The sequence below is a fragment of the Anopheles bellator genome, chromosome 2, assembly GCF_943735745.2.
Source record: "Anopheles bellator chromosome 2, idAnoBellAS_SP24_06.2, whole genome shotgun sequence".
In the NCBI taxonomy this organism is placed as follows: Eukaryota; Metazoa; Arthropoda; class Insecta; order Diptera; family Culicidae; genus Anopheles; species Anopheles bellator.
This window is the reverse complement of record NC_071286.1, coordinates 36,276,216-36,298,944: the sequence shown is the minus strand read 5'-3', so window position 1 is coordinate 36,298,944 and position 22,729 is coordinate 36,276,216. Positions and strand designations below refer to the sequence as shown.

At 49.2% G+C, this 22,729-nt stretch overlaps 4 protein-coding genes across 4 annotated transcripts in view; 3 read left to right on the top strand and 1 right to left on the bottom strand.

Annotated features, from left to right (window-relative positions):
* The window catches only part of LOC131211327 (hornerin), a 31,463-nt gene extending 12,859 nt beyond the window's left edge, over positions 1-18,604 (top strand). Inside the window, exons 3-11 of the mRNA XM_058204750.1 lie at positions 9,761-10,290; positions 11,279-11,824; positions 12,665-13,056; positions 13,115-14,238; positions 14,323-14,618; positions 14,694-15,828; positions 15,922-16,045; positions 16,118-16,269; positions 16,341-18,604. Of these exons, the coding sequence (XP_058060733.1) occupies positions 9,761-10,290; positions 11,279-11,824; positions 12,665-13,056; positions 13,115-14,238; positions 14,323-14,618; positions 14,694-15,828; positions 15,922-16,045; positions 16,118-16,269; positions 16,341-16,565 (4,524 nt within the window). The 3' untranslated portion in view covers positions 16,566-18,604. The remainder of the gene's footprint in view (positions 1-9,760; positions 10,291-11,278; positions 11,825-12,664; positions 13,057-13,114; positions 14,239-14,322; positions 14,619-14,693; positions 15,829-15,921; positions 16,046-16,117; positions 16,270-16,340) is intronic.
* LOC131211330 (uncharacterized) lies at positions 16,273-20,947 on the bottom strand. The gene is made up of 4 exons (XM_058204754.1): positions 20,619-20,947; positions 20,385-20,545; positions 19,909-20,296; positions 16,273-16,569 (listed from the first exon to the last, which is right to left on the bottom strand). The coding sequence occupies exons 1-3, from the start codon at positions 20,803-20,805 to the stop codon at positions 19,928-19,930; spliced, it is 717 nt and encodes a 238-aa protein (XP_058060737.1). The 5' UTR covers positions 20,806-20,947; the 3' UTR covers positions 16,273-16,569; positions 19,909-19,927.
* On the top strand, positions 18,706-19,546 carry LOC131211328 (N-acylneuraminate cytidylyltransferase A). The gene is made up of 2 exons (XM_058204751.1): positions 18,706-18,778; positions 18,853-19,546. Exons 1-2 carry the CDS (start codon positions 18,717-18,719, stop codon positions 19,526-19,528), a joined length of 738 nt encoding a protein of 245 aa, XP_058060734.1. The 5' UTR covers positions 18,706-18,716; the 3' UTR covers positions 19,529-19,546.
* Positions 20,948-21,232: 285 nt separating the features above from the next.
* LOC131211329 (uncharacterized) overlaps positions 21,233-22,729 on the top strand; it is a 2,852-nt gene continuing 1,355 nt past the window's right edge. Inside the window, exon 1 of the mRNA XM_058204752.1 lies at positions 21,233-21,593. The gene's annotated coding sequence lies outside the window, so the exon portion shown is untranslated. The remainder of the gene's footprint in view (positions 21,594-22,729) is intronic.

Sequence of the window (22,729 nt, the reverse complement as noted above, 5' to 3'; positions counted from 1 at the left end):
CTTCATCTTCTTGCAGCATGGCATTAGAGCTATGCGTTATACGATCGTGGACCGGGACCAGGACTGCGAGGTGTTCGATGAAGCCAGAATATACTGGAAAACTTCCAACCACTCGCGCGCCCGATGCGGCATGGAGCGAAAAGCAAACGATGTCTAATGTTTAACAACTGACCAATGTGTGTATCTGGGATTGTTGTGGTCCCAACAAGAGGCCCAAGCGTGTGGCGGCGATGATGTTGCGTGGTGCGCTGGTCGGTTGTTTGTGGCGTTAAATCGTTTCGGGCGGTGTAGCCGCCACAAAGGCCACCGGCCCTAATATGCGCTACGCATATTCGGTGGAGAGCAGTCTTTGGACAGGGCTTCTGGGGAAGCACTTAGAGGTGCTATAAAAATTAACCCGCCATATAGTGTGGACAAAGAAACATCCAACGCATAAAAACGGGTAGACCATCGTCGTTGCTTGAATGGCGTCGTGTGTCTTTGGCACATAATCGTTGGGCAATCGTGTGCCGCGGCCACATAAGCGCGTGGTTTGAGTCTATGTTGTGAAGCAGGAAACACGCGTACGATGAGCGCCAGCACCCGCGCCGTTTACTGACCTCTTTCGATGCGCACGGTCCCGGGGCGCAGCCCAAAGGAGTGGTGCGCAATTGAGCTATTTTCGCCGGGGCCAATCGATGACGACGATCCGTTACAGATTGGACGGAGTGGAGTCCGAACTCTCTCGCGAGCAGCCCTCGAGGTGTTCCTTTTATGCGCTAGTTTTCCTCACGCCACACTCCGGAAAGTTGGTCAGCAGCCGCCGGGCGGACCTTTGCGTGGAGCCCACGGAAACGTTTTTCGCCGAGCGCAGAGGACGGCCCAGGAAGCGGACACGATATTTATTGGCCTACTGCCTCTTTGATCGGCATGCGTCCGTGTGTTTGTGTGTGGTGTCTAATCCGTGACCAACGGTGGGAGCGTTTCTGGAGCGAGAAGCATAAGTTATTCGAATTAAGTCATCAGCCAGCAAAACCAGTAAGGTGCCGCCTGGCGGTCGGAACCGCGTGAAGAGTTGGCGTGGCTGAATTGATTTCATGGTGCGATGCACAGAACGTTTCGCTGGGTCGGGGTCGTCCCGCTTCCAAGGAGCGGCCATTTTTTGTCCACCAGTCGTTTTTGAGCACGCTAACGACTTTCAAATTCGCCCCGTTTTTGATTGAGGCAAACTATCGTTCATCTTTAATAACAATTGCGGTGCAAATAGTGTTTTCCGTAAGTCCGAACTTCGAACTTTGTTGCCCTCAAGGGTGGGTTTTTGATGCAAAGTGTAACATAGAACAAATAGAATGTTCAAGATGCTGGGCTTTTGCTTCAAGATGTAAATGACAAAAGTCACACAATGTGCAATGATTGTTGGGCGCTGAAATGTTAGGCGAGGGAAAAAGAAATCCATTATTTTCTCGGCAGTGATCGATATCTCGCAAAGTATCGATCAAACGATTTCAAGTGTATGCTCGTTGTCGAGGTGGTATGTCACACCAAAAACTTTTCTTTATTGGTTTTTGTTTTTCTATTAAGTTGTGAGTTACATTGTTCAAAATGGAAGAGTCAACAAAGAGAAAATTTGGTGCATTTAACCGTTGTTATTTGAGAAAGCCGAAATGGTGGTGAATGGTGTTTATGGTGACGTATTGTAACATTTCGGGTTCGTCAATTCCAATCAGGCATTTTTGATGCTAAAAGGCCTAGATGTGATCAAAACGAGATGGCCAAACCTTGCGGTCTGCGGTCAGGAAGGTTCTACTTCGTATTTGGTGGACTTGAATGGAATGATGTATTATGAGTTGCTTCCGCGTCTGAACAAACACTAGACCAAACAGTCTGTAGCGACTCGCCAGAAACTCCAGGAGCTTGATTGGGAAATTTTAATACACCCACCATATATAATTCAGGCTTATTTCCAAGCACCAAGCGATTATCACCTATTCCACGCATTGCAAAACTTCCTGAGTGATAAGAAATTGAGATCAAGAGACGATCGAATCGATCATTAGAGTCTTTCGCCAACAACAAGCAAGACTTCTATGAGAGATCTATTATGAAGCTTCCTTTAAAATGGCAAAACAATAGCAAACAAATTATTCAACAAAAAGGTACATATTTGGCGTAAATCGGACAATCGGAAACATCTTAAACAATGTTTTTAATCCATTTGGATCCATGGATTTCATTTTTGCGCGAACGTAATATTTAAAGTGCGAGTTGACATGCAACGACCACCCGCTCTCTTTGCGTTTGCTCGGTCCAGAACTGTCTGGTGTGGGTGTTGTTTTAAGGAGTTAGCTGATTAGCCTTTGCAAAACCTCCCTCCCCCCCCACGCCAGTGGGGACACCCAATTCTGATAAGCCGGTTACTGGTTGTAGCCGCCATTTGCAGTATTCAGTGGGCGCAAAAGATTAAAAGTAAGAACGACGGGGCACTGATCACTGATAAGAAGCGAGGCTCCTTCAGGCTGGCAGATGGCAGAGAACGGTCCACATCGGATCGGTGCGCGTGTTCGGGCACTTTCTTATCGGCTGAAGGTTAAACGGGAGCTCCCGTTTTTGTGTGCATGCGTGCGTGTGTTTGAGCGATGTGGGTTGAGGAATTAAAACATAAGCTATAATTGGATTATAAGCAATGCCGTAATTGCTCATTTAGTTAGTCTCTCTCCCCCCCCCCACCACGGCCACCCACGGAAGAAAGGAGGGGCCGCCAGCGTGCAGCGCCGTTCGGAGGCTCTTCGCCTTCGACACCTCAATTCAAACCACCGTAACGCAGGCCGCAGGCCGCGGAGTTGGTCGCGTTTGCGCCAGAAAGGAGGGAGAGAGTCCTTTATAAATATTTATGGTTAGCGTGTGCTTTTAGAGAGCGACCCAGAGCCGGCGGGACTGTGCTGAATGTGGGGCCCGTTTCACGGTTCTCTTACTGGGCGATGATCGAGCGCACGAGAGTCACGGCGCATTGCTGCTACTGCACCGTCGTCCTCGTGGTGCAAAGCGGCCGACCATCGGCTCATTCAGGAAAGGGGGCCTGTTTTATGATGACCCGGCGAGATGGCCACTGGCTAGAGACTGTATTTTATTCATAATTGTTTTTCACATTGTGCCATTATGTATTTTAAAGCGATGGCTTCTCCATTACGTTTTTCGACACCTTGCATGCTGTCCTTCATAAAGTGCATCTTTTTGCGAGGGAAAAGCAACGGAAATTACTTTAATCCGGTCACATTGATTGAGCGCGCGATGTTGCGGGGAATAAATTGGCGACCGCACCGACGGCCACGTGATGACCTTCGAGGAAGGTCTTGCCAGAAATGCGCCAAAAAGAGGTGCGTTTCGTCGTCGTTTCGAGCGAACTGTATAAATGATCGCTAAAATGAATTAAATTACGTGCCACTTAGGCCATTTGGTGGCGAACCATCTTTCAGCCGTCAGTTCTTTGTGTGTTTCGAAGATGTTCATAAAAATCACCTTAATTCCCACGACGAGTTCCTTGGGCATACAACGATTGGTCAGTTTATGCAAATCTTCGCTTTATGAAACAATGGAAAATACGCCGGGTGACTTGGTACCTTTAGCATGAAGATGGCAGCACTAGCAAATAAGATTGAGTTAGGTAATCAATCTTCTGACAGTTGCTCACCCAAATTTCAGCCAGTTTGGAAGCACAGTTTTTTGTATAACAATCATTGCCAAAGATCACCAGACGGTGTCAGGTTACCACCGAATTAACTCGGGGTGTTAGGTCGGAAATGCTTCAAGTCACCATCGTCCAACACTTGCGAATGTGTTTTGATATAGGGTGGTCAAATAAGTGTTCCCTTTTTCATTTAGTTACTGAAAAAACGGAATAATATTTTTCGATGCTTGAACATTTATTTGAAAGGTTGATTTACCAAATCTATGTATAAAATACAATTTTGGTTAAATGTCCATCACCGCTAGCTTAGCAGTAGCCCTATTTTCTAGTAGACTCGATTGCCCTATTTTTGAGTACATTTTCGACTATCTGTGGTTCCATCTCGGCAATGGCAATTTAAAGTACGATCTTGAGGTTGTCAATAGTTGCTGATTTGTTCGTGTAACATAAATAGCGATTGCAGCGACGTTTATCGCTATACGACGCTTCTTCAGCGTTGTCGGTAGTTTACGAGAGTCTGTGGAGCGTTTCTGCTTGTCCTTAAACAAATTTGGTGTAAATGTTGCAAAATAAAATTTTAATTTAATTTTGCATTAAAATAATCCACAAAATTTGCATTACACCGGAAACACTTAATTGAGAAAGTTAAGAAACACAACAAAAAGTGATTAATTATACACACATAACCAAAATTAAAAGAAAGTAAACAGTGATAAACATGAAATGAAATGAACGATGATGCTGTGATGAATGATCAGACACAACCGTACTAGAAACAAACACCAACAACATTAGTTCCCGGTGCGGACAGCATATAAAACAGCAACGGATTAAAAACCACAAACAACCCGAAAACCACACGTGGCGTCGTCCTCGTCGCCCGAATGCGACCAAATTGTGCATTGCGTCGTGTGGCGAGGTTTTCGATCTAAAAGTTGGTCACCGCGATTTTGTGCATCTCCCGGTAGCAAGCCAGCAGATCGTGCCCCCAACGGGTTCCGGTTCGGCATTAGTCATCATGCCCGGTTCTTACACGTCACGCGACCGAACCGTTTGCTTTGGACGTGCCGAATTATTTATTGGCCAGCTGAAGGTGCTTTGGGAAGTCGACATCGCGAGGGATGAGCAATAGAAGGAGCGCTGACACCAAGCAGCGCGTCAGAAGGCGAGAGCGAGCGAGAGGTGGAAACGATAGACAAACCGGTACGCGACCGAAGGGTAGCATTATGAAACCATGTGGCCATGCCGCAGGCGCAGACACAATCGCACACGCACAAGCACAGGAAGGTCCGCGTAGCACCATGACAGGAACCGGCACGCGCACGCACGGATTGTCATATGCGCTGGTGTGGCGTTAGGTGGTCTCCGTTCTGGTTTCGTCCATATCCTGTCAACCGCATGCTCTCGCCACCGGCACTCCCCAGGGCACGCGCCCCCGTTTGTATTTGTGTTGGTGACTGCATTTGTTTTGATAGCGCACTGGTGAAGACCTGACAAACTAGCTGCGGCATGTAATGATGAGATGTGTCTTTAAAAATATACGTCGCCAAGGGACGGCGAAGGCACCAGAACGTGGCAGATGTTCGCTCCGCTTCCGGTGGAAGTGCAGCTTGTTGTGGTCTCGCGAGGGTGACAATGGGGAACAATAAGGCGTGTGTGACACTTAAGAATATACATTCGAAAGTTCGAGGCCGATGCGGGTGCGGGTGCTACTCATGTTCGTTCCGCTTTTTAGGGTGTTACGATCCCAAATTTTCTTCGTTTCTTTTTTCGTTTCCAAAATGATCCTAAAAGGTGCCTGACGGGTCAGGTTTGGCCACACGACGAAATATTACCGATGCGTGTCAGATGTGGTTCTCCCCGACCCGACAGTGCACAGCGAGAAATTGGTGGGGCCGCACGAGCCACGGTCTCATCAGTAGCATAAAACCGCGGCGGACACGATGTTTGCGTGAAACGTGAGTCTGATTTAAAAGGAGACACTTCCGGAGACTAAGCGCAGAGTGGAGCGCCTCCCGGCCGGCCGAACGTTGTTGCGCAAAGGAGCGTGTATTGCATTGCGTTGCTGGCGGCGGCACCGTTTTATGCATTTCTGCTCTCTCTCTCTCTCGGTCGAACCTATCAACAGACCGGCGGAAGTCGTCCATCACACAACGGGAAACCTCTCTGGAGCGCAGGGTCGGTGACTTGGTTACGCAAAATCGATATTTTGCTGTAGGCACATTACGGCAATGAAGTATTGTGGTTGTAACCAGCAACAGGGACACTGTTAATTTTTGAGTTAAAATGAACATATAAAAAAATCAGAGTTCGGGGTCTTGTTCGTAGCTGGTTGTTTGGCGTGGAGAATTTCCAATTTGAAAAAAATACAAATTATTTGACCGGAAGGATCATTTCTTGGCCGTCAATGTGGCATGACGCCTCTACTGGGAGGGATTTCTTACTGCTTCAAAACGTTGCTCTGTAACATTAATTGCTATTGGATCAGTCGATAAATGGAATGTCCGCCTTTCAAATGGACGCTCTTAATGGAATGTCTTAATGGGAAGCCAATCGGTGATCGGCACCTGGACATGGTCAGCAACTTTTTGATAGTTTGATACGAGGCCACAAACGTTGTACATAAGTGATTTCAACAGGAAGGTCCTGACCAAATTAAGCAGCATACGATTAACCACTACAAAAAGCTAAAGAATTCTGAAATTAACAGCCTGTAAAACTCCGAGAAGTGAGGAAGAACCATCCAGAGAACACAAACTATAATTGAAAATCAATGGCAAAAAACTGTGACGTTGTTTTGACCCATTTACTTTTTCGGCACTACAACCGTCAAGTGGTCCTCGACACTGCCCCTAAGGCTCGTGTCATCACTCGCGATCAAGTGCCTTCATTGGCCAACCCGTTACACCCTCTTAACCGAGGGACTCCCGTGTGCCCTTCTCATGACATGATCAGCCCACCGGATCCTCGCGAAACGTATACCGCGCACAGCCGTTCCTATACTGTATCTAGCGACTTAGAGAGTTTCGCGACTTAGAGAGTCTAGTTGCGCCAAAAATCCGCGCAACTCCCAGACGGCGGCGGGACCATGTGAAGAGATCGGTTCGTTAGCCATGCTGTGATCCGCAGCAATTATCGCCACATAATTCACGTTCAATTTCGTTACAAATAGTAAGTAATTCAATTTGGCAGGCAATTCAGTTCGTTACGTCGCTTCGCCTGATTTACAACGATTGTTAACTGTGGCAAACATATCCATCAACGCGCTTAACGCAGAGGAGCGTTTATTTTCAATCTCTCTCTTTCTCTCGGAGCTGCGTGCATTTCTCATCTTCGCCGCCACCAATTAGGGCAGGCGGCTCTCGGACTCGAACCTCCGCTGCTGGACAACCTTTCTTGAGTAATCAAATTAGTTTGCCAACTGGAAACTGGACCAGGTCACCGCCGGCCCTGCAGCAGTAGCAGCAGCAGCTAAACCCGGTCTTCCGGGTGGGCCGCGAGTAGTAATGGTCAAGTCGCGCTTCGGCGGGGGTCACTGATGAGCCGCCTAATTTTTCTACACTACGAAGGGGGCCCGCCCAGGGTGCAGAAATATGGTGATCATTTCGTTGCCGGTCACCTGTGCGCGCTCCGAAAGGCTAACCGAAGGCATTCCATAGATTCTAAGGTGGAACACCTTAACCAGTGTGGAGTCGAAGTTGACACGAAAAGCCGTCGGATCCGGTGGTTCCGGTGAGGGAAACTGAGGAGATGTGATATGAAAACTGGCAGTCACATCTGATCAGCCTTGACGGGCGTAACGGAATTCCACCTTCGAAGCAGAAGAAAGTACTCAAGTGGACTCAAGTCCTCGTAAGACGCGGGGGGTGGTGGTTCAGTTTTGTAGGTCTCTCCTTTGGGTGTTTGCATTTCTACGGTATGCAGATTTCATTCCGAGGCGCGCTATTCCGTTAGCCTGGCTGCGAGCCAGGGGCCACGTTCGCTTCAGAAGCACACAAATGTTGGCCACGTTTTGTTTTATGCTTTTTCTTGGCTGTCCACATGTCCAGGTTATATTGTCGCCCGAAGAGAGCGAACGGACCGGGGTCTGGGTGAAGTTATGTTTTCTTATGCAAACCTGCATTTCGCTGTTTGTCCGCCGCCGGTACACTTTGTATTCGTCTCCGATCGCGGCCACCGTTTGTAGGAAGGAGGTTCACCGAAACGGCAGCATAAAATGGTCGGCGATGGGTGGTGGTGGCGGCCAGGCCACACCACGCCTAGCGGTAATGAGAGGGACATTATATTTTGCACACCGATTTTCTGTGTCTTGATGGCGCGGCTCAATCCCGCTAAGCTCAGCACATTTTTGCACCTCGATTGGCCAGTGCCGATCATCGCGGTTCAACCAATAATGGCATGCGAGAGACACACTCGTCACCTTTTCGCGCTGATCGACGGCGAGTGTGGGTGATGAAAATGTGCTTCAGATTCCAGCGTGTGTAGCATCATCGTCATCATCGCTTGTCGTAATCGGAGCATAGGAGGGCAATGATCGATGAAACGGCACGAGATGATGGGGGTGGCGTGTGCAGATCCATTAGAGTGCGCGATTGCAACACACCACTCGTAAGACGGGAAAGGCGGCACACGTTTATGATTGCAAGCCATTAAATTATTGGATCAATTTATGATGTTTCACATCGCCCGGGGATGGCGTAAGAGTGCGTCGCACAGTTCACAGAGCTGTTCGATCGTCGCACGAGACATTTTGCTAGATTTATAGGTTTACTAATTGAGTTTCTCGAAAGTACTGGATCTTGTTGCTGATGTGCTCAAATTTTTTTTGTAAGGACGTCCATTGGGTCCTTTACGTTGGGCATTCGAAAGATTGTCGCGAACCGAATACCCGCTATTGATCTAAGAACCGATTGAACTTTGGACACGAGTTTTCCCAAAACAACCGTCTCTATCATGCTTTCGTAATTTGTATGCCGGTGTCTACTGTCTACTTGATTATTCGATGTGTTATGTACTTCTTACACTAATTTTATATCAAATCAAAATTAGAAGTCATTTGCTTTACTCGTTGCCCCAGCACACGACGTATTCGTAATAACTGCACTGACATATGCAATACCATAATTTTGTGGAACAATAGCATAAAATCCGAAACAATGTTTCGCACTATGCACTGTTTTACTGAAAAGCCAAAACTGAGCATAAGAATTAATACTTGTTTTCCAAAGCCTCATACTGATACTTCTTTAATACGAATGAATTGCGTAAGAAAGCACATTGACAAAATACTCAAGTCAAAAGCCGAGATGAAGCCCAATTAAAAAAACAACAAACATCACATACTCAAATCTTATCAACAATACAACTGAAAATACTATCCTAAACCTTCTCCCCGTGGTGGTTATTTAAGCACGTAAAAGTAAAAAGTACTAATTTAAATCGACAAAAATAAAAAAAAGGTGCAGAACGTTGTATCGTCCAAATCTCTTCGATTGGATAAGTTTGAGTAGTTTAGGTTTTGATGACGGATATAATGAGTGTCGGGAGTAGGTCGCGTTTTCTGCCAAAATAGTTTAGCTAATAAGACTGCTAATAATTGGTAAACTACTGTGTAAATCATGTTATGCTTAAACTACTGCCTCTATTGGTAGTTTTTTTCAATTCTTTTTCTAATTAAAAAATCACAAAATGTATGTTCTAACTGATTCTAATTTCGGATTCATGTCCTTGCTGAAGTTGGCAGTAGTTGTTGAAAGGACTCTAATTCGTTCCGTTGTAAGGTTCGCGACCATCTCGAGCCTTCAATTATCTTAAATTTATGTTACCAAAAAACGCCTGTTCCTATTGATCGTTTTGCTGCGGCATTCTTATTGTTTCTATTGGGTCCATGTTTGCACTGACATTTTTGTTATTTGATTTGATTGGTACAATTCGTCACCATTCGTCGGGTCTGGAAAATTATAGCTGATGGCGAAGAAATCGGTCGAACCAAAGAACAAAAGTTACAGATTTCTGACTTCTAATTTCTTTTCTAAAGATCGGTTTTCTAATACATACGATGTGTTCTTTCTGCTCTTCCATATCTCCCTACCACAGGGTGTCAACATAAAGCGTACCGATGCGTCGCAGTGGTGGGAGCTGTTCGACACGAACACATGCCGGTTCTACTACTACAACGTTGCCTCACAGAAGACGGTGTGGCACCGGCCGCAGAACTGTGATATTATCCCGCTGGCCAAGCTGCAGACGCTGAAGCAGAACACGGATCCGAGCGATCGCAAAGAGGGCGGCACACTGCCGCACCACCATCACCACCATCATCACCACCATGGCAGTGGCGGCAGCGGCGGCAGTAGTGGCGGCGCCGGCGCCGGTCTCGGAAGTTTGGGTTCCATCGGCCCCACGAAGTTGGGCGGCGGCGGTGGCGGTGTCGGTGGCGGCAGCGGAACGGTGGGCAAGTCTTGCGGCCATCGGACGGCGACGGGCGTGACGGATTACCGGGACCGCGACCATCACCATCGGAGCTCGAGTTCCGGCCATCGGCGCGGAGGCGGCGGTCCGCTCGACCAGCGCAGCAACAGCGAACTCCTGGCCAGCCCCCAAGGAAGACACAGCCTGCAGCACAGGTACGAGGACGTGGATTGGTGTTTGCTTGGCTTTCTCTTCCGCTTGACCACGTAACCCCCTCCGTACCGCGTAACCACGGATGCGGATGTCCTTGTGTACCTGTGGTGTAATATAGCAGCGTCGAGCAAGACTCCCAATTCCAAGAGACGCAATCCCCGGCCTGGGGAATGCGCGCTCTTTGCTTACTGTGATTTCGCGTAACGTTGTGCCACTTTGACCCACCTCAAACCTGCGCGCTGTGTTGTGTATTGTATTTGTTTTCTATTCTACATTTTAAATGCTCAGTTTTTTATGTTTTTTCTTTCTCTTTTTTTGCACGCTTCCTTATCCCACCCATCGCATTCGTACACGTGTTCGGTGTTCCGTGCCCTACTTGGCGGCCTTCCCGACGATCATCCTTCCTTGTACGATGGCGTATTCTCGTCGATTCCCTGACCCGCTGATATGGTACTGTTTGATCGTATTTTGTTGACAACCCTGTAAATTCCTTTTTTAATGTGTACGTCCAACAATGCTCTCTATCGCTCTCTCCCTCTCACTGTTCCTCTGTATGAACTACCGATATTGCTTGTGTGCGTATGATTGGCAAATTCTATGATTTGGTATTGCATTTGTTTGACTTATTTACTATTTGCTGAACTTGTTGCTGATTGCGCGCCAACGTTGCCGATCCGATCGTACTGTGCCGGCATAAACACGCTCATGCGATCGTTTCCGCTTGTGGCTTTCGCGGCCGCCCCCGGTAACTGCGTGCCCCGTCGCTTGCCTTGCCTTGCTTACTGGGCACACGTTTTTGCCTCACCAATCTCTGTTTTTCCGCCACAAAACACCTCGGCAACAAATTGGGTATGCTTCAATAAATTGCAAATAAAATCGATCGCACGATTGATCTCTGTCGTCGCTGCACGGAACCCCCGGACTGGCCACTTTGCGCGCCCCCCACACACATACACTCACACACGACCACCCACGAACACTTCAAAGCAGGTTGCCGCCGAAAATCATTACCTCGCCACTGACTGATGGCAGCCACTCGTCGATCGGTCGGCTGGATTCGCACAAATTTTGCAGACACGGACATCACCCGCTACCGTGCAGTGGCGGTGGCGGCGGTCGGGGCGGGTGTGGTGCGGATGGGAGTATGGCACCACCACCACCGCCGCCGCTGCTGTCGTCAGGATCGATGCGCAGCAGCCAGCGCTACCATCAGCCGGCGATCGGTGTCACCAATCATCACCACCACCACCAGCACCACCCACACCATCATTACTCCTCCCAGCAGCGGAACCACCCGGAGCGGGGATCGATCCGATCGACGGACGGTAGCCTTTCGAACAGTTACCGCCGATTGCACGGGACCGCCGACAGCAGTGTCCCCGAGTCTTCGACGGGCGGCAGTCTTCTGCGGTACGGCAGCGGCGGTTCCAGTGGCTACGGCACCAACGGTGGTGGCCACGGCCCCGGCGGTGGTGGTGCTGGTGGTGTCGCAGGTGGTACGGGTAGTAGAAAGCACAATGTCGACAGTAGTAGTGGGTAAGTGCATGAGACACACGGGTCCCGCGGGTGTGCACTGCTCCGGACATAAAGGGACTGGCCAACGGGACTATCGGTCCGATCTTTGGTTGCGTTCTTCCAAGCTCAAGCGGTCAATTGTAGCATGAAACACCATAAAAGTGAATGATTGGGAAGGCATGAGTTCAAGTCTCAACGGTTGCATAGTGGCATGAATAAAACGTTAGAGTTTGCCAAAATCAGAGCTCTCGTACTGCCTGATGCTTGCACATTAAAAATTAAGCAATAGGAGAATAATATTTAGTGTTGCCAGTCCCTAGTGTCCTGAGCGGTCCAGCTCCTGCTCCTAGAGTAAAGAATAACGCATCTTCTCGCGGCCATTGGGACCGCGCGCGCATGGTGTTGGCATTTGCACGGTTTTTTGGTGCTTAGCATAAGTGTATGTTTTTGTATTTTGCTTCTAACTCCGCAGTTCCTGCAGTTCATGTGCTCTCTCATTCCGATTTTACCTTCTCACCGTCGTAGATCACGTAGTAGACCTGTGTCGTGTTGTAGCATTTCGCATCTCCTCTGCCTATCTGGCAAATCGAATCCCTGTTAATGTCAATTCCAATCCCTCAATTCCCTAACCCGTCTAGTTGTCATCTGTATATCTCGCGAGATCTGGATAAAAGTAATGGAATCTAACCTCCCATCTCATTCGTCATCATTTAGCGTGGACCCGAGTACCGGTAATGCGGTGTGGATCATGATCATACGCGCTGCTAATCCTCGTCATTACATTTACGGGGCATTCCGTGGAGTCGTTTGCTTCCACTCACTCTCTTGACCCGTCGCTCGTCTCTCTTTCTCTCTCAACAGCTACCGGATGCTGCAGGAAAGCTCCAGCTCACACAACATTCCCCACTCGGTGATAGTTCCTTCACCTTCGACCGGAGCACCAGCGACAGCAGCATCGTCCATCAGTAGCACCGAAAAGCTGGCCACCCTGTCTTCCCTACACCATACGCCCGCGTTGCCACCGCCGCACCACCAGATGCTGTCCTACTCGGTGTCGAACTCGTCGGACCTGGCCGGTGGTGGCGGTGGAAGTCTTTCGTCTCCATCGCACTCGATGAGTACGCCACAGTTCAAGAAAAAGTTCATGCACGACGGAGGAGCCGGAGTTGGTTCATCGAAATCATCCTCGAAGGAGGGAAACCTGGGCGCTGGAGGAATGGTGTCCAAGCACGAAAGCTTCGACTATGGTGGAAGTAAGTACCGTACGGGACTCACGGGTGTTGCAATACTAATAGCATCGGTTTGTTACAGATCCTGCCGCATCGTCGATCGCACTGACACGTTCCGGAAGCTTCTTGTCGTCGGCTGGAATCACCAGTGGTGGCGTCGGTGGATCGAGTGCCCACGGAACACCAACGTCTGGTCGACCGTACGGTGCAGGTGGACCGACCGGAAGTGGTGGCAGCCACCACTCTTCCGGGGGATCGCATCGTAAGGGAAGTTTCGAAGGCAATGGAGGTGCCGGAACCGGTGGAGGTGGTGGTGCTGGTGCTGGTGGAGGAGGCAGTGACGATTCGATGCACGAGAAGTACTTCAAGTCGGTTGAAAATACGCCCCTTAGCCGGCGTCGCCACTCGTCCTCGTCCAAATCTCCCTTGCAGCAGCAGAAACAGTCGAGCGATTCTAGTCCACAAAGTCCACTCAGTCCACCCCAGCAGCAGCAGCAGCAGCAACAGGCCAAAGTGCAGCGTCCTTCGGCACTGTCCGTGGAGCTGGCGCCACCATCGCCCGGCAGCAGTTACCAGCAACAGAGCACCGGCAGCAGCAACAGTAAATCTAGTCACAAAGCGAGCAATAGCAACAACGCATCCGAGAACGAGCCAAAGTTTGGCAATGCGGACGGTGGTGGCGGTGGCGCTGGAATGCCGGACAAGTATCTGGACAAGGTGCGGCTCGACCAGCGACCGGGCAAGATTTCGCCGGGGGCGGTTTCGCTCGGGGGCAAGCAATCGCCGTACCTAGCGAGCGGTGGCGGTATTGGCGGTGGCTCGGCAGCCTCCTCCTCTAGTCATCTGCTAGAACAACCGCCACCAAACAGGGGCAAGCAGCCAGGCCTCCAGGGCGACAACAGCTCGGTGCCCGGTGGAAAGGATCAATTTTCGCTCAATCTCAATCAACCGAATCTTGAGCGGCACAACAAGGAAATGCTGCGGCAGCACGAACAAACGCTCGAAAAGAAACCGGGATCCGGATCGACGCAGACCGTCGCCTCGAACAGCTCGTCAACGGCGAAGCACGGGATGAAAAAGTCCCGGAACTACAACAATCACGGCGGCCACGGTGGCCACGGTGGTCACGGTGGTGGTGCCGGTACTGGGTTCGATTTTGATTACGACAATGGCAACACCTCGCCGTTGTACTGCAATTGGGATAAGGTAAGTTAGGATTCGGGCATTTTAATAATGTTCCCGTGGCTGTTTCATGACGATTGTTTTTTTCACTTCCTTGGCAAACAACAGGAAATGCAGGAACATTTACTTCCGCTGCAGCACTACATACTGGAGCAGGCGAAACTGTCCGGCTCGTACGGTTTCGGTGAGTTAGACTCGGATTCCTTCCACTCCGACAGTCAATCGGAGCACTCGTTCTCCGGCCACGAGCCTGACAACGAAGACTCGGATCACTCCGATGGGCACGGCGATTATCTGGCACACTACCCGTACGAGGAGTACGGTGCCCGACACGCACAGGACGGTGGCGTTTCGTACTACAACTTTGAGTTCAATTTCGGTGACCGCGAAGAAAAGGAGGACATGTAAGGGCACCGCACCGACACCATTCGCAATTGCAGGGTGGTTGATGATTAATTTTTGTTTCGTGCGTTCCACAGATCCGAGGAGGTCACTGCCAAGTTGGAGAGCATTCCAGATCAGATCTACAGCCCGGTCAAGAATCATCCGCCGCTACACAAATACCCGTCGTCAGCATTCCAGGCCCCCAAACACGATGTGGTGGGACCCGCCGATGCCCTCGATCGTGGCACATCGAACGACAGTAGCCGATTAGGTGGCATTGGGACGTTCGGCTCGAAAACTTCCTACCTACAGCAGATGGCTGGACAGAAACAGCAGCAGCAACAACAACAACAACAGCAGCACCAGCACCAACAGCTAGGGATCGCAGGACAGCAGCAACAACAAAAACTCACCAAAGCCACGCTGCTGCAACGCTTCCAAGATAATCTCTCGCTGGGCCACAGTCCAGTGTCGGGCAGCAATGGCAAGATAGCGGAGATGGCGCTGCTTAAAGAGTGCGACATTGAGAAGTTCGCCCAGGACAACCTGAACTTACACTCGAAGGGGATCTTCCGGAAGAAATCGTCCGTGAGGGATATGCTCAGTTGGACGTCGAACGCGATCAGCCGGCCAATGTTGTCGCTAGCACGGGATAAAGCGGGTAAGAAGATGGCCACCGATCTGTTCAAGCTGGTGCAGATCTACATGGGTGATCGTAAGGCGCGAATCGGTATGAGCCTTAACTCGGTGGCGATCGACATTGTAACGATGGCGATGGCACAGGCGCAGCTACGTGACGAGCTCTACATTCAGATGTGCCGTCAAACGACGGAAAACCCCAGCCGCGATTCGCTGATCCGTGGCTGGGAGCTGATGGCGATCTGCCTTTCGTTCGTGCCACCATCGCCGACGTTTCAACCAGCACTGCTGGGCTACATTAACCGGCATCGGGATCCGTCGTTTGCCACGAGCTTCCCGGAGGTCGGCAAATGGCCGATCCACGTGCAGATTTCACACTACGCTACGATCGCATGCAGACGCCTAGATCGCATCGGCAGCTCGGGCCGGAAGCAGGCCAAACGGCCAACCGAAGACGACATCAATCAAGCGCGGGAGCAAATCTTCCGCGACAGTATGTTCGGCAATACGCTTCAGGAGGTGATGGAGCTGCAGAGGGAACGCTTCCCCGATCGGCAACTACCGTGGATTCAAACGACGCTTTCCGAACAGGTAATTTGCTTCGTTCCGCTTTATTGCTTCCATCTACAGGAATAATCGAGTAAACCGTCCTTATTCCGTTTTCCTGTTTTTTTTGCACATCAGGTGTTGCTGTTGAGCGGAAAACAGACCGAAGGCATTTTTCGTGTACCGGCGGATGTGGATGAAGTTAACATGCTGAAGAATCGGATCGATCGTTGGGAATTTCCGGAAAACAAGGGAACGATGGGTAAGGCAATCGAACTGAGGGTAAATCGAACGGCTAACGATAGCATTTCCTAATATTATTCGTACCCGCTAGACGCTCACGCTCCGGCTAGTTTGCTAAAGCTGTGGTACCGTGAACTGTATGATCCTCTGATACCGGATGAACTGTACGACGAGTGCGTCCAAACGGAGGACCCAGCGGAGGCGGCGGCCATTGTAGAAAAGTTACCAAAGATCAACCGATTGGTGCGTAGTTTTTTCGAATTTATTGCCATAATTACCCATAGTTACAATGCTCGATTTGGTTTGACTTTTAGGTTTTGACGTTTTTGATACACTTCCTGCAACAGTTTGCACTGCCGGATGTCGTTGCCAACACGAAGATGGATTCGTCGAACCTGGCGATGGTGTTTGCGCCGAATCTGCTCCGATGCCAGTCGCAGGATCCAAAAGTGATCCTCGAGAATGCCCGCAAAGAGATGACGTTTATGCGCACGTTGATTCAGCATATGGATACGGCCAGCGTAGCGTACATGGTTTGAAGAGCTAGGGTGAGAAAGATGTTTACATTCATACAGGTTCAAGATTCGTACAATCGTTTCTTTATTGGATCAAATCTCCGTGCGGTATCGACGATCACTGCAGAAGTAGTACACGGAATGGACAGGTATCCATTCTGCTGGTACGCTTTTGTGATATTGTTCACGGCATAAGCTTTTAAGCTCAATGGTTCGAAAAAGTCAATAACTTTGGCCGTTGATTTTTTGGCAGCTTCGAATCGTATTTTTCATTTCCAAAGTAGAACACTTACAATCTACGAATACAGCATTCGCAGTCAACCCGTTTCGGCAAGCGAGTTCCGATTTTATTGTGCACAGGCGAAAAGTTACCCAGTATCCCAGTATGTAAGTATGCGATTGAATCAGAAAAGCAATTGTTTGATGTTTGTATGCAAACCAATAGTGCTGAATCACGAACAGAACGCGATATGTCATAATAGCATAAATAACACATCTACACCAACATACATGGTCTGGTTGCTATGGTGGAGACGAAGAAGCCTTCTTAGCAACGGTGTTAGAATTCACTTTTGTTAATGTCAAATTATGCATTTGGCGTCGCAATAGATTAAAATTGTAAACTTTCTATACTATGACCATTCTTGGCTCACGCAAACTCCTCTGATACTGCTAAAATGGAAAGTAAAACATCACACCCTAACGCATTACAAACCCGTCGTTGGGTCACATAAACTTGAATGCTTTTCAAAATGCGAAATGCACCGGGACCGTGAGGAGAAGTAAAAGTTTCACTCAAATTCAGTTCTCCATATGCGAAGGCGCGTATCAGCAACAAATAAACAAGCAACGTTGAAAAGCAAAGTTATCACAAGCCAAGTCAATGCGCGTGCTAGCAGAAGCAAGCAACGCTTAAGAAACAATTCTGAATTCACAAGTGTAAAAAAAAACAAATGTGAGCAAACGCAGAGTGAATCTATCATGCGTTGGAAGGGTAGTTGCGAGAGTTGAGTGAAAAGGGCGAATAAATAATGATTGCTCTCGAACACTGTTATCATCATCGAAGCGAGAAACTGGCATGACATGTGGAGTCACGTTTCGTTCATTTGCGCTCGAGCGTGTTAGTAGATTTCAAAGCTAGAATAGCCCGGGGTTCCAACGAGTTACTAGCTGCCTAGACCTTTCGTTACCGTTTCTTGTTTAGTTCCTGTGCGCGGAACAATAGGTGACAACAAATCGGTAGCATGCGTTTTTTTGTATTTAATTTGCAAAAGGTTTGTTTCTTACCAAAATTACTTCTACCGTTCTATGTGTAAGTTTTTTTTTGTATCATCTCATCTTTGTGTATAGCTTCACAATTGGTCTGTAAGTCGTTTGTTTGTTCTTCGTTTCAACAATACCATTGATTTGCGTGTAAGGTAAACTTACTTTAAGGTACGCTGCGCGCGAACGAAAAGTGAGTCAAAACCCAATCATCCAGTACAAAATGGGTTTGGATAGCAATTGAAGATATTTCTTGCAAATCGCCTACAAAGCACGTGCTCTCGCGTTTCGATTCATCTCATAAAATTGGTGGGTTTTGTGATGCGGCTTTGGTCTTTGCACGATCAGTGCTTAAAGGCGCAACAGCAAAGACCTGTGTTACGAGGCGGCCGATGCGGAAGCAATATATCGAAACAAAAAGCGATATCGAAATGCAATTACAGCGACCAGGCAGAGCTGCGCTTACCCTTCTATAAAACAACCTAATCGTGGAAACGAAGGCTAATCATAAACTATTTTATGAGCTCGTAAGTAGTAAAGCAAACGGGAAAAGGCAAGCAAAGAAACAACAACAAAAACAAAGCAAAAGAAAGCAAAAAATGCTGAGATAATATATATATATATATATATATTCTATATTGAGAGAAGTTTAACGCAAAAGCAAAAAAAAACAAAACCCAATTAATAATTTATTACGACGAAACAAGTAAACGAACAGCAGCAGTTAAAATAGCATGAGAAAACGGATGGCGAAAAGCCGATGAGTTTAACATGGCGCAACTATAATGCTCTAATAAAAGTGGTACGAAAAATGACCTACTGTGGTCCGGGTTTCCCTTTCTGTTTGTGAGTTCTCTTGCCTTCAATCAGCGGTAATCTAGATCAATCTGTGTCAGAGCGCAGAACGTAACGATGATGCTAGGTGCAAGTTTCCTGCTGGCCACGCTGGCTTTGTGCATCGATTCAAGTTGGGGGTGAGTTGTGTGTGTCCACCGTTATGGTAGCCAAAAATTGCTTGAAACTGATCACCTGTCGTTCATTCGTGTAGAGATTCGATCGCTGCCCTCATACTGGCGCGGGGTGGTTCGAAAGGCATCCCGCTGAAGAATATCGTCGAGCTGGCACCGAACGAAACGTTACTCGGCCGAGCACTGGACACCATCCGACGGGCGTCCGTTTTCAACGACATCTGGGTATCGACCGATCATGAGCTGATCGCACGGGAAGCTGAGCGGCACGGTGCAACAGTGTTTACCCGATCCGTCACACACGCCCAGGATCATTCAACGTCACTCGAGGCGACACGTGAATTTCTGGAAGCGCATCCGGAGATCGATCGTTTCGCGCTGATCCAATGCACTTCTCCCTTGCTGCGGCCACACTATCTGGAGAACGCAGCCCACCAGCTTTCCCCTACCGGACCAGCACTTCCGTGTGTGTTTAGTGTGCTGCGAAGCTATAAATTGCGGTGGCGCAAAATGGACCTCAGCGGGCTGCTGGAACCGCTCAACTTCGACCCGAAAGCCAGACCACGGCGACAAGATTGGACCGGGGAGCTGGTAGAGACGGGCATGTTTTACTTCACCAACCGGCGGCTGGTGATGGAGGAGGGAACCTTCCAGAACGAACGGTGCGGGGTGGTGGAAGTGGAAGAACTCGACGCCTTGGAGATCGACGATGCGAAGGATCTCGAGATGGCGCGACTTTTGATTGCAATGGACTAAGGAGTGGCCACCGAAGTATCAAACATGGGTTGAGTTGATTTTGCATTCGCACGACTATTTGAAACTAATGGCCGAGGAAAGGAAATGCAAGTCACGAAGCGCATCCCACTCACACTAAGGGCCGGATATTAACAGATTTATCGCGAATTGCACCCTGTGATTGCATGCTGTTCCACGGTGAGGTCTTATCTCGCATTTTCTGACTATGTCGTTTTTTTGTAGGACTTGCACTTTGCGCTTCGGCAAACAAACGTTACGCTGAGGAGGAACTTTGAGGAACTTTGAGGAACTTTTCAGTATGTATTAACCCGCAGCAGCTCACGAACGTCACAGAGGGTTTTCCTAAAGTTACATAAATACACACAGCGAACGTTACATACCCGGTGTGGCAAGGCCCTTTTATTCTGCCCGCTTGGACATAACTTTCACGTACTTGGTCGTTAGGTTAGGGAAAACGAACCGCTCGTCGACGTTCGCCAGCTCGTCGTAGGACACTACGTACGATTCCTCGAAGCCGGCCTTTGCCGCTGCCGATTGAGACGCGATGGCCGTGAAGCAGGTGGACGTTAGTGGTAAGCCCACGGCCCTGCACAGTGGGATTCGGGCCCGCAGAATCTCGGTCGCCAGGCCACGGCCACGGTACTTCGGTGCGACCGAGAGGCCCATCGCCCCCAGATAGTGCGACACCTGGTACCGCGTGAACACATCCGCTTGCTTCGTGGTGTAGTCGACCAGATCGTAGATGCTACGCCATATTTCACCTTTCGGCTGTTGGGTTGTGCGCAGGCCGGCGCAAACAGAAGTGGTCAGTAAGCGCGGTGCGGAACACCGCTGGCGACCGTGCCCGTGTACTCACTTTGTACGTGTCCTTTTCGTCCCGGCTGCTCGCGTACAGCATGTTCATGCCGGCGATCTCGTCGCTACCCTCCTTGAAGCACACGACCACCAACCGGAACTTGATAAACTCTCGCCACAGATCGGCTATCTCGTCCATGCTCTGCTTCTCTTCCACGATATCTAAGGACGGCAAGCGGTCAGGTGATTAGCGATGGGTGGGGAATACCGTACACCGTACGCTGTGGTGGCTCACTTTTAGCACGGCAGGTCGGCTCATCGTGGGCGAAGTGCTCGGTCATATGTGCGATCGCGTCCTCGAAGCGATCTTCTGGCAAATCTTGCACCCGGTATGTTACCAGTCGATCACTGTCCGTGTCCTTTGCCTGGAACGTGTGCCACACGGACGGGTAGGGCACGCTTTCGGGACGCTTCCAGACCATCGTCGTTGCAGTCGTTGTCGTCTTCCCCTAAACTCGTAACCTGTCTCACGTCGTTGCGCCACAGCGACTGAACGCGTGAATCGTGTGCACCGGGGTTCAAACGGCAAGCTGTTTGTTTGTCTAGCTGAGCAGCTCTTCCGTGTGAATTATCATTACACACTGTAGTGTGCGGAACGCTCCGCGCCTTGGTGTTAGGGCACAGGGGTCGGTAGTGGTCGTGCGGCGTCGCGTAGTGATAAAGTGACCTTCGCGTGCTTGGGAACTGTTGATCCATTGGGAGCCGCCGTTGGACCATCGACCGAGTCGTTGGACACGCATTCGGTTTCGCGCTTTCGGCCAGTCCCGAATGTGGCCCGTTTCGGGCAACTGACTTTAATCGAATTAAATTAGCCCATCCACACGAACTGGGCTGGAGGTCCGAATCGAGTGTGAATGATAAGATGGCCGGACGAATCTGGTGCAATGGGTAACGGTCGTTTGTTCTTAAAGGGGCGCGTGACAGATAAGGTCGACAGTGGAGAGCGAGAGTTGCGCCTGATAAGCGGACAGAGAAGGCAAGCTGATTCGCACGAAATTGTTAAGTCATCTTGAGCGGTGCACAGTGCGCGAGTTCCCCTAGGTACTGACTGCATCAATACTCATACTGCGATCGGCCGGCCCGGGTGGTTCGAAAACGTGACACGGGAATTTACTTTGTCAGGGAATTTACAGAAATAGTGGAAACGTGTTAGTCGCGCGCCCTCCGAACGGGCCCATATGGTGGACGCGCCTGTACACGAGAAAAAAAGGTACGTTACGGCATCGATCAGGATGTTGTTGCTAAGCCGCTAGGCGTTCTTAACGTTCATTTAACCAACGGTGGACGACGATAAAAAATGATTTCTCATGTAGCGACCTCGTCGTACGAATACGAATTTAAGCGCGTCGAGCAACATGTCGAGCAGTACGTCGAGCAGTACGAAAAAGAAATCATCAAATACTCATTTGAAAAGTTTATCCGCGCATTCGAAAAAATAATGAAGAATAGTTTTTCAGTGATCTCCGAGCCGTTCAGACGTATTTTTTTTAACGCTAACTTTCAACGAAGACATTAATCTATTATTACCGCCAATCATAAAATAAATATTAAGGAACTACTATAGTTCCCAAACTCATGTGGGGTGGGCAACGATATTGCACCACCGCGCTGTTATCTATTCGGACACCGCTGCTGTGTACAGGTTGTTTGTACCATCTGTTCCTATATGCGGATGACTGCGGATGTGCGATGCTCTATTTATGTTCCGGACACCGAAACCGGTTGTCTCGGGCAAACAAGTTGAACGTTTCATTAGCGTGCGTACTCCACGCGACTGTCTGTGCGCGTATGTGGGTCACAAACTCTGCACGATGTTTTGCACAACGTGTTCACCAAATTCTCGGATGGGCACGCTTTATGATTTATTTTATTTCTAACGGTGAAGAACGCGCTGAGCCGTACTTACGCGCCTGGGCGCCTTCCGCTCTATGTCCCGGGCGGCCGTAAGCGTGGTTGCTGGAATGATCCCCTTGGGGATTCTCGTCGAAGGATCGAGCGCTGGCAGCGGGAATGGCCTTAAACAAACATCTAACCTTATGAGTGTAAAAACATTATCAAAGTTCAAAAACTGTATTTTTTCGTAGTTTTCTAAGCCAATTCCCGCTAAAAATGTACAAGCAATGCCAAACGTGAATATTTGATTTTTCATAGCAAAGAAGGATCCACTACCTTTCGAATAATCCATAATATAGGTACATTACCGTTGCAGAACTATTTTAACGATCGCGGTAAAGAAGCTGATAAAAGTTCTCATTCTTTCGACTTTGATTGATGAATCCTCGGAGTCTACGCAACGCAGATTGCGTAAACTCTAACAACTCGGATTGGTTTCTCGGATTCAACCCG

What these genes read in the sequence shown, in the direction of transcription:
- LOC131211328 (XM_058204751.1), top strand. Translation starts at nt 18,717, where the DNA reads ATGATGCTAGGTGCAAGTTTCCTGCTGGCCACGCTGGCTTTGTGCATC. An exon ending in TGCATCGATTCAAGTTGGGG is followed by an intron (nt 18,779 to 18,852) that starts GTGAGTTGTGTG and finishes TCATTCGTGTAG; the next exon opens with AGATTCGATCGCTGCCCTCA.
- LOC131211330 (XM_058204754.1), bottom strand. Translation starts at nt 20,805, where the DNA reads ATGGTCTGGAAGCGTCCCGAAAGCGTGCCCTACCCGTCCGTGTGGCAC. An exon ending in GCCGACCTGCCGTGCTAAAA is followed by an intron (nt 20,546 to 20,618) that starts GTGAGCCACCAC and finishes TGCCGTCCTTAG; the next exon opens with ATATCGTGGAAGAGAAGCAG. An exon ending in ACGAAAAGGACACGTACAAA is followed by an intron (nt 20,297 to 20,384) that starts GTGAGTACACGG and finishes ACAACCCAACAG; the next exon opens with CCGAAAGGTGAAATATGGCG.